A 10,000-nucleotide genomic window follows, 5' to 3' on the forward strand; every position below is an offset into this window, starting at 1 on the left:
ACAACTTACAGCCACTCAACATCATGACCTTCGTACTCTTGCTTCATTCTGCTTGGCTTGGGAAATGCATCACACTCACGTTTCAACTTGGCTTTGATTCTTTTGATTTGATTTTGCACCTTGCAGGGGGGCAGGGGACCAGAAACGCCATCAGAAAAGCATCCCGAATCCACTCAGAACGACAGACCCAAATCATTCGTCGAGTCACCACACCACCCTCCTGAACAAAGCAGCTGCTTCTTCTCTCGCAGATACACACCAAGGCTTAGATCGCAGAATATGGCAGACCCGTCAGCGACACCCTTCCCGCCGTTTCCGCCAGTGCCGATCGGCCCGGCGGTGTTTACTGGCTTTTGCTTTGATATTCTGCACGAGACCGTCGGTTCCAGCAACGTGATGATCTGGGACGTGGTGCTGCTGGTGCCCAACTGCTTGGTGCTCCTCTTCCTGCTGTCCCGCCTCAAAGTGTCTCGCGCAAGGCTACGATCAACGCAGTCGCTCATCATTTCAGCCTTTTACTATTTGGTACAAAGCTTTCTTTCCACCTCATCTCTCCCCAATCGTGACGTGTGGCTCTAGTTGCCCCGCCAGCTCGTTTTGACTCATCCTTTGGTTGATCTTCATGTTTTGTTTTGTTTTTGGTTGCTCTGCAGCAATGGGGCATCTGTCTCTTCTCGGTACTGCGCACAGGATTGCACATGGGATTGCCGAGCCAATCTACACTCAACGACGTGCTTTGGCTCATCATTCGCTTCCTCATTCTCTCACTCGAAGTGTCTGTGGTGGTGTTTGGCCTTGTGTTCGGGCACATTGTCAACTCGCGCCTGAGCATCAAGCTGACCCTGTTCTTCACCCTGCTCATTGCGCTGACTTACACGACCACGCAAGGCATTCTCGAGTTTACCCAAGCTTGGTCGACCTCGTCGGGCGCCGATCCCGAGCTCCACTGGAACATTTACGCGCACGGCGGCATGATTTTCCTCTTTTCCAGCTCTGTCTTTTTTTCGGTCGTGTACTTTCTTGTCGTTATGCTTCCCTTTACGCCTCTGCGAAACCGTTGGCCGATGCCAGGTGAGTTTATCTTGTGTTCGTGTCGTTGGTGAGCTGGTGTCGTTGTTGTTGTTGTTGATTGCGCTCACGTGGTGTTTTCGTTCCCCGTTCTTCCTCCATCATCAGCCAAAAAGTCCTTTTACGTTTACGCGTCCGTCTTGTGCCTGGTCAACACTATTCAGTCGATTGGTAGCTGCCTCGTCTTTTATCAGTACTTTGAGGGCTTCTGGTAAAGGACTTGTGTTGTTGTTTGTTTGTTTGTTTGCCAAATCAGTTGGAGCTTCTGTCCTTGTTGCTCACTGTCGCCTTCCCCCTTCCAGCCTGGTTGACATCTCCACCTTCCTCTACTTTTCCCTCTTCCCCGCCCTTGTGCACTTTATTTTTTTGCGAGACTTTTTCGCCGTGCGACAAACAGACAACATGTTCTACAACGAGGCGATCATCGACGACGCCGATTCGTACACCCCGGGCTACGGAGCCAACTATGTCACGGGCTACGCGGCGTACGGCAGCAGCAGCTACGCCAACGCCAGTACCAACAGCTATCCCGCATATCGCTACGATGCCTTGGATTCGAGGGAGCAAGTCTTTACCGGCATGAATTGAGTCAGAACGTTTCCCACCATCCCCCCTTCCCCCCTATGAAAACAAAAGAGAAAAAAAAATCCTGAAAAATGAAAAATTCCTGGTTGAATTTCTATTATCTGTGTTGTTTGAGAGCTTTCGAAACTGTAAAATACAAGAAATGGCACTGTTTGTTTGAGATCTGTGCCCCGCTTCCTTTCCAAAAACAAAGCAAAAAGCGTTTCGTGTCGTTTCCCGGGACAGGAAGCGTTTGTGAACACAGCGAGGCAAAAAAGAAAAAGAAAAAGAAAAAGAAAAAAAAAAAAAAACCTCCAAAGAAACAAAAAAATTGAATGCACCCAGCGTGAATCGAACACGCTACCTCGACATTACTAGTGTCGCGCTCTGCCAATTGAGCTATGGGAGCTAGTTGTGAATCTCTTGGGCAAGTGAGGATATGAATCGTGATTCACCGCTTGAAATTACAAAAAAAAAAACAGCAAAAAAGCAAAAAATAAAAAATATATGCTCCAAAGCAGAATCGAACTACCGACCTTATCATTACGAGTGACACGCTCTACCAGCTGAGCTATTGGAGCACTGTGTTCTTGAGTGGGGCAAAGTGAATACATTCAGAGACACGAGATCACGGAAAAGTATTGAATGACAAGAAATTGCGAAAGCGGGTCCTGGGAATGGCATCGAGGCGGGTATGTTCAAGGCCACATCACACGAGACACTGAAACATCCAACCTCCGATTGCCTTGTGTGTGGACGCACTCTTGTTTTCCTCGCCTTTTCCGACAATCCAATGCTGTCCAACATCACTCGCACCCGTCTTGTAAAGTTTCGTTTGTTTGCGGCTCCTCCCCCAATCTCCAGACCGACTGCGTTCAACTTGAGAGTGTGCCTTATGTTGGATATTTGGATGCGTGAGCCGGCAAAGTAGATTCGGATCATGATCCTAATCCAAAAAAAAAAAAAAGGAAAAAAAAAAAAAGAGCGAGATCGATAGAGATCTCCGTTCCTGGAGCGCTCCGTTTGCCCGTGCATCCCCCTCCCACCAAGCATTGCATCCACTCGTTCTGCTCCCGATATTGCGGCGATTGGATGGGGGAAGTGGTCTACGCAACAGCCGCGCCGCAAACGTGTATTCTCATTTGATTGTCGTGCTTGGCTTGGCTTTTGGATTGTTCAGGCTTCGGCTACGACGGCGGCCGTGCGCATGCATGCCCAGCCCGTGCGCCACCTCAACCTGCACGAGTACCAAAGCAAGGAGCTGCTCGCTGCGGCCGGCGTCACCACCCAGCGCTTCAAGGTCGCCAAGACCCCCGCCGAAGCCAAGGACATTGCTCAGTGGCTCAAATCCAACTGTACGTGACCAACCAACAAAAAAAAAAAAAAAAAAAAAATCATGGACCCACAAAGTGCTTGCTCAAGCCAAGTGGCCAAGTGGTCCCATTCGAAAGCAAGCAAGCATGAATGCATCATCATTCCGCGATCGTATTATAGGGATTTGTATCGCTTGTACTGATCGATTGTCGTGCGTTTTTTTTTTTTTTTTTTGTTTTTTTGTTTCGTTTCATTTCGTTTCGCTGCAGCCGTCCACGAGTTTGTCATCAAGGCTCAGATCCACGCCGGCGGCCGTGGCAAGGGCACTTTCAGCTCTGGATTCAAGGGTGGTGTGCAACTGACCAAGGAGTGCGTAATTGTCTTGTTTTTTTGGGGGTGGATTTGTGGTGTTTTTCTTTTTTGTGTCAACCACCCCGCTCATCTCACATTCTTTTTGTGCTTTTTTTCATTGTTATTGTTTTATTATTATTATTATTATTATTATTTTTGCTGCTGCTGTTCGACAGCCCCAACGTTGTCGGCGATCTCGCCAGCAAGATGATTGGCTACAACCTGGTCACCAAGCAGACCCCGCCCGCTGGTGTCCCCGTCAACAAGCTGATGGTGGCCGAGGCGCTTGATATTGCCTCTGAAAAGTACTTTGCGATCGTGCTCGACCGCGAGAGCCAGGGCCCCGTCCTTGTCGCCTCGCCCCAGGGCGGCGTCGACATTGAGGAGGTTGCCGCCAAGACCCCCGAGCTCATCTTCAAGGAGCCCGTCAAGATTGCGGTCGGCGTCACCTCCGAGCAGGCCCTCCGTCTTGCCAAGAACCTCGGCTTCACTGGTGCCAAGGCTACCAGCGCCGCAGACCAAATCCGCCGTCTGTACGACCTGTTCATCAAGAACGACGCCAGCCAGGTCGAAATCAACCCCATGGGCGAGACCCCCGACGGCCGTGTCGTCTGCTTTGACGCCAAGGTCAACATTGACGACAATGCCGAGTTCCGACAGAAGGTGAGAGAGGGAGACAAAGAGTGGCGGCAACAGAAACAGAGAGCGAGACAGACAGAGAAACAGAGAATCAGAGAAACAGAGAGACTGATGGAGGTGCTCATCCCCCCCCCTACTTTCAACTAGACTCTCTTTGAGCAACGCGACACCACCGAGGACGACCCTCGCGAGGTTGAGGCCACCAAGGCTGGCTTGAACTATGTCGGCATGGAGGGCAACATTGGCTGCTTGGTCAACGGCGCTGGTCTTGCCATGGCGACCATGGACATCATCAAGCTGTTCGGCGGCCAGCCTGCCAACTTCCTCGACGTTGGCGGCAGCGTCAAGGAGGCACAGGTCGCCCAGGCTTTCAAGATTATCACCTCGGATCCCCAAGTCAAGGCTCTGCTGGTCAACATTTTCGGCGGCATTGTTAACTGCGCAACCATTGCCAACGGCATTGTTGCTGCTTGCAAGACCACCAACCTTTCCCTTCCCCTTGTCGTCCGTCTTGAGGGCACCAACGTCGACAACGCCAAGAAGATCCTGAAGGAGTCTGGCCTTCCCATCATCACTGCCGAGAATCTTAACGATGCTGCCCAAAAGGCAGTCGCTGCGCTCAAGAAGTAGGGTGCTTCCTCTTGGCGTCACTTGAAACAATTTGAGTTTTCTAAAATACAGATTATTTTCCTTTTTTTTTTTTTTCAATAGTCATTTGAGGCCTGCTTTGTTTTGTTCGTTTATTGGTTTTTTGTTAAAACAGTCGATACTATGAAAAAAAAAAAAAATGATTAACGATATAAATAGTTTGAGTGCTTGAAAGCCCCATCAAGAAATGAAGAACGAGTCAAGTACTACATGCGCAAGAAATCCCCGGCGTCCGCAACCGCGGAATCTCGCATCACCAAGCAGCACTCGCCAGAAGCGGCGCTCTTCAAAGCAACCCCGTTTGGACGAATCGACATCCATGCTTGGGTCACGCGGGCCGGCAGTGCTACGCCAGACACATCAAAGTAGCACAGCCGGGCATCGTTTGTGGCAAGCGCGCAACAAATGTCGGTGGCGAGATTTGCGTCGTTGCTGGACGACTCGTGCCCATAAACCACGTTGCCAGAAAACGAATTGCCGGCGAGCAGCAGTGCACGATCGTGTTCGGCGCGATACGAAGCTCCGATATTCATTCCAAGCGTCTCCACTTTGTTGTCGAGCAGAAATTGAAGTCCCACGCGCAAATCGGCATCCAGCGCCGGGCCAAAGCTGGACGAAGCCATCAGCTCTGCGGTGGCTGCTCCTGATTGGTACTGTGCGGGTTGGCTGTACATGTCGTCCCAAGTTCCAGCTTGGGCGGCAAAGCGAGCAGCAGATGTGGCAGGATTGGCGGTAAAGTGCCCATCCGCCCCCGTTTGGCTATAGTATACCGCAAGCAAGGCGCACGTTTCCTGCTCGTCAAGCTGGCAATGAGCCAGATCGGCGACCGCCAACGTTGGATGCCAAGCGAGTGCGAGCCCAAGCGCAGCAGCCACAGATGAGGGTCTGTCAGGGCCCGTGTAGGTGCGTGCAGTCAAGCCAGTCATCAGAGGATTGCCACGAAGTCGGACCGTTTCAAGCGTGGCGTTGTGGGCCAGACCGACGGCCAGAGCGAGCGTACCGGTGACTGATATTTCGCAACGGTACAGATTGAGGCAGCGTAACACGTTCGCATGGCCAATCGTGCTGTCGAGCACGTCAAGCCGAGGAGGCGAGAGAAAGAACAGGCCTGAAAAGCGTGCCAGAACATCGTCGGCGACCGCAATTCCAGACACATTCAACGAGTCCAGTCTTGAGACGAGGGCGTCAGGCATAGCAAGGGCGTTCAACGGACTTGTGTTTCCCACAGCAGCAGCAGCAGCAGCAGCAGCAGCAGCAAATTCCTCGGCGACACCCGACGGCCGTCCAAGCTTCCATGCAGGGCTGGAAAATGCCAACGAGAGTTGGGTGATGCTGCTTGGGCCGATGGCGGACCAAATCTGCTCCACATCATTGGGTAGCCGGAAAGAATTGTGCGCCATCGAAAGCGCACACAGCCGGTTGGCGGCTTTCAGTCCAGAGAGGAACTCGTCCGTGCGGAATGTGAGGCTGCTCAATTTGCACCCGTCCAACGCCAGCTCGACAAGTTGCTTGGCGTGGAGCAGAAAAGTGCCGAGCGCGACGGCACACGCATCGCCAATCGCGTTGAAGGAAAGGTTGAGCGTTTGCAGTTTGCTCATTGCAATCTCCGACGATACCTGCGAGGCTTGCGGCACGGTTGCGATTGGTGCGCCGGACAGCGCCTGCAGGATGGCACGGCAGCCAGACGCTGTGAAGGCGTTCGAAGACAAGTTCAGCTCGGTCAGATTGGCCAGGGCAGGGAGCGCACCTGCCAGAGTTCGAGCGCAGTCATTGTCCAGAGCATTTTCGGACAGGTCAAGCACAAGCAAGGACGAGTGCTGCTCCAAACATGAAAACACGGTCGTCGCTAGTCTCCCGAAAAGACCGACACCCGACAACAGGAGCACGCGCGTCTCGTCCGCTTCACTGAGCAAGCTCAGCAAGCGAGAGGACGTCAAGCCCCGTCGAGCCCCGCCTTCGTCGCCGTCAACCGCCTTGCCGGACTCTGCATTGACAACAACCATGCCAAAGTCGTCACGAGCCTGCAGATGAATCGTCTCGAGTACAGACACCAAGTACTCTGTTGCATCTCGATTCCACGACCCAATGACGGCCGTGACGTTCTGGTTGCCGGCAAGCACGTTGACAAGCAAATCATCCTCAAACATGATGGCGCCATCGCTGGTCTTGAGGTGGGCAAAGCGCGGTTCCGCGCCGTACTGCCGGGCGTAGCGAATTTCTGCTTCGCGCATCAGCCACGACATTGTTGTTGTTGGCAGGGTGACTGGGCACGGGATGAGTAGCAGGTGACCTGAAGGTTCGACACGAAGGCGCACGCGCATGATGCTGTTGCCAGCCTGCCAAACATCTTCACGAGCGGTGGCGGCAGGTAGCTGTTGCAGCTGGGTCGAGAAGGAGTCGCCAGAGCTGAGACCGTGAGCATTGTCCGTTTGCAAAGGTTCAGTCCGTGGCAACCAGTTTGGTGTGGCAACATAATCATTGTCGTCGCCATAATAGCCGTAGTCAGCATCGGCATCAGCATCAATGATGGACGAGCTGGCGTGGTGCGACTGACCCATCGTGGACAACTCTTCGTTCTCGTCGTCGTCGTCCTCCAAGTGCAGTGGATTGTGGCGACTCGTACCAGCAGCGCTACGCGAGACGACCTCGCGATCAGAGTCATCCGACCCTACATCATCATCGTGATCGTCTTCATCGTCAAAATGGAAGCCAGCGGCGGCAGCGGCATGAACGCCCGTGTCCGAGTCACCACCCGCCTCGCGGGCATGGTCTGCGTGGTATCGGGTGTGTCTCTTGCCATGCGGCGAGGATGCTCCGCTGCTCGCGGGTCGTTTGGTGCGACCGGCCACGGCGTGACCCTTGTCTCGAGCCACACGACTGCTGGCTGAGGCGAGCGAGCGTCGTTGTCGCGACACACCACTTCCCGCATTCTGATGGCGACGGGGCGATCGGATGCCTGCCGCGCGGGGTACTCGACGTGTGGACGACGCGGAGTAGTAGTCACGCGATGCACGCTGCTGGCGCGATAAGGCATGGCCGCGCTTGCCGTTCTCATCATCCACAATAAAGCCGTCAATTAATTCAAAGTCCTCGTCCGCGTCTGTCATCTCCACAAGGCCGCTCGTGGCGGAAGATTGCCGTGGTGGGCGAGCGTCAGCAGCTTCTTCGTCATCGCTGTTGAAGGGTTCGCGTGCACGCAGTTTGGTGCTGGCGCTGGTGGTGGTGGTGGTGCTGGCGGAGGTTGTCGTCGTGGTGGTTGGGCGGCGGGTGCGAGTACGCAGTGCATCGTCACTGCCAGACTCTGCTTCAGACGAAGAACTTTCAACATGATGGGTGGATGCCACGACGGTAGCTGCATCGTCTTGATCGTACTGTGCATCATCTTGGTCGGCGGAGGCGCCCCGAGCACTTCCCGACACGCTGGAGTTTGCATCAGTGCTGGCTGAAGGTGCGGCCAGCCGTCGTCGACCGTCACGGTGAAGAATCGCTTTGAGGGCCGACCGAACTTCAGGCGTGGCAACATCGTACACGGTAAGACCACGGTCGTCGCGAATGGTCGCGTCGGCCTCGTAGCTGAGAAGCAATAGCACAACGTCCTCATGCCCGTTGATGGCGGCATCGTGCATTGCAGTCACACCGCCCAAACCGCGCGTATTGACCATCGCTCGGTGGCGCAACAGCTCCCTGACCACCTCGAGATGGCCATGGTTGCTCGCCTCATGCAACGGCGACCAGCCAGCATAGTCTTTGACGTTCACATTGGCTCCGCTGACCAACAGGGCCCGAACAGCGTCGGCGTTGCCAGCAATGGCGGCGCGATGCAAGGGCGTTTCGCCCTTTTCGTTGCGCGTTGCCGCCGTGTTGTTCTTCCGAGCAGCGGTGCGTCGTTTGCTGCCGCTGGCAGTAGTAGGTTGCGCGACGGGCGCGCCTTCGTCGCCAATCATTCGGTTGTACTCGGCATTGTCAGCATCCGAGTCGACCTCGTCATTGTCCGAGGAAAGCTCAATCTCGGTCGCGTCGTCATCGTCGTCGTCGTCATTCTCGCCTTCATCCGAGTCGTTTCTTTCGCTGTCGTTGTCACCGCTGTCCTCGGGGTGGTCTGGCTGCACCTTCCGCGGCGGCCGACCAGCGCGCACCTGGGTATAGTCCGGCATGTCGGCGTGCCAGTCCGACCAGCTGTAGGGCAAGCAGGTATCGAGAAGCGATTCGAGCGACACTTCTTCTTCGACGCCGCTGCTGCTGCTAGTGCTAGTGCTGGGGACAGGGCCGCTCCCGGACTCCATCGGCGATGATGTAGCCGCAGATTTCAAGCGTCGCATGTCTGAAAGACATGCTGAAAGTTCCTCATGAACGGCAAGCAGCGCTTGTTGGAAGGATTTCGAGCGTGCTTCCATGGTAGACAAGAAGACCGACAACGAAGACGACGAGAATGCTGCTGCTGCAGTCGATGCCGTTTCAGAAAACGCTCGACGCAAGCCGCGCAGGGACGACAGGCGGCAGGCAAACTGCAGCACGCACTCGCGATGCGCCAGTTTGGATTTCAGGTACTGCAACAACACATGCTGCAAGGACTGGTACACTGAATTGAGGGGCGAGCTTCGAGGCAGCCCGTCCCGACCCGCCATCAACGCTTCAAGCGTCGAGAGCAACGACGACGCCGATTGGTTGAGAAGCGACTGGGCGCGCTCGGCAGCGTCGAGTGACGCGTGCAGCTGCAGCTCAATGTTCGGCTGCGAACTCGGCGGATGGAGGGCTCCTCCCGTTGCCGTGCCAGCCGAGTCTGGCACGAGGACACTGCGTAGCTCGTTCCTTGTCGCTTTCGCAAAGTGGAAGAGGGCGGTCGCGTGCGCCTCCGTCAGAGCGGCCTCGAACTGCGCGTGATTGAATTTCCGGCGCAGCGCAGGAGACAGGGCAGCTACATCTGTGCCAACTCGCCCGAGCGTAAACCGGGCCGATTCAAGCATTGGAGGATTTGCTTCAAAATTCTGCGCAACGAGCTCCTGGATGTGCGTGTAGATTTCGGATTCTCGCTCAAACAGCCGCGCAGCGTCACGAAACTCTCGCGCGTCCTCCAGACACATTGCAGCAGAGGAGTACAGCGCGGCTAGTCGTCGTTGGTAGGCCAATACAGGCAACATGGGGAATGACGTGGCGTTTCCCGCAACAACATGACTGGTGGTGGTTGGGTGGTCGCGTCCGCCGCTGGACGGCGCACTGCCTACGAGCAGCACCTCGTCCACATCATCCACGACGTGCATGTGCGATGTGGATGATGACACCTCACTCAAAGGGAATGCTTGATCGCCTGAAGCATTCTCCTGGTTGGCGAAGGCATCCGGATGGTCCTCCAACAGTCGGATGGCGCGTTGATAATGGGGAAGGGCAACCAAAGGGGCAAGCATTTCGCAATAACCAT

At 54.9% G+C, this 10,000-nt stretch overlaps 3 protein-coding genes and 2 non-coding genes across 5 annotated transcripts in view; 2 read left to right on the forward strand and 3 right to left on the reverse strand.

The window, feature by feature from the left end:
- On the forward strand, nucleotides 1–1,833 carry CAOG_03542 (hypothetical protein). Its single transcript, XM_004348397.2, has 4 exons — nucleotides 1–525; nucleotides 654–1,071; nucleotides 1,177–1,279; nucleotides 1,371–1,833. Exons 1-4 carry the CDS (start codon nucleotides 280–282, stop codon nucleotides 1,654–1,656), a joined length of 1,053 nt encoding a protein of 350 aa, XP_004348447.1. The 5' UTR covers nucleotides 1–279; the 3' UTR covers nucleotides 1,657–1,833.
- A 135-nt stretch (nucleotides 1,834–1,968) lies between these two features.
- On the reverse strand, nucleotides 1,969–2,041 carry CAOG_09541. The gene has a single exon. It is a non-coding gene; the product is annotated as a tRNA-Thr (tRNA).
- Nucleotides 2,042–2,140: 99 nt separating this feature from the next.
- On the reverse strand, nucleotides 2,141–2,213 carry CAOG_09546. The gene has a single exon. It is a non-coding gene; the product is annotated as a tRNA-Thr (tRNA).
- Nucleotides 2,214–2,404: 191 nt separating this feature from the next.
- CAOG_03543 (Suclg2 protein) lies at nucleotides 2,405–4,662 on the forward strand. The gene is made up of 5 exons (XM_004348398.2): nucleotides 2,405–2,455; nucleotides 2,813–2,987; nucleotides 3,216–3,315; nucleotides 3,474–3,960; nucleotides 4,084–4,662. Exons 1-5 carry the CDS (start codon nucleotides 2,426–2,428, stop codon nucleotides 4,564–4,566), a joined length of 1,275 nt encoding a protein of 424 aa, XP_004348448.1. The 5' UTR covers nucleotides 2,405–2,425; the 3' UTR covers nucleotides 4,567–4,662.
- Nucleotides 4,662–10,000, reverse strand: part of CAOG_03544 (hypothetical protein) — a 6,916-nt gene continuing 1,577 nt past the window's right edge. Inside the window, exon 1 of the mRNA XM_004348401.2 lies at nucleotides 4,662–10,000. This exon is cut by the window's right edge and continues 1,577 nt beyond it. Within this exon, the coding sequence (XP_004348451.1) occupies nucleotides 4,791–10,000 (5,210 nt within the window). The 3' untranslated portion in view covers nucleotides 4,662–4,790.

Source organism: Capsaspora owczarzaki (assembly GCF_000151315.2).
Source record: "Capsaspora owczarzaki ATCC 30864 unplaced genomic scaffold supercont2.5, whole genome shotgun sequence".
NCBI lineage: Eukaryota > Filasterea > Ministeriida > Capsasporidae > Capsaspora > Capsaspora owczarzaki.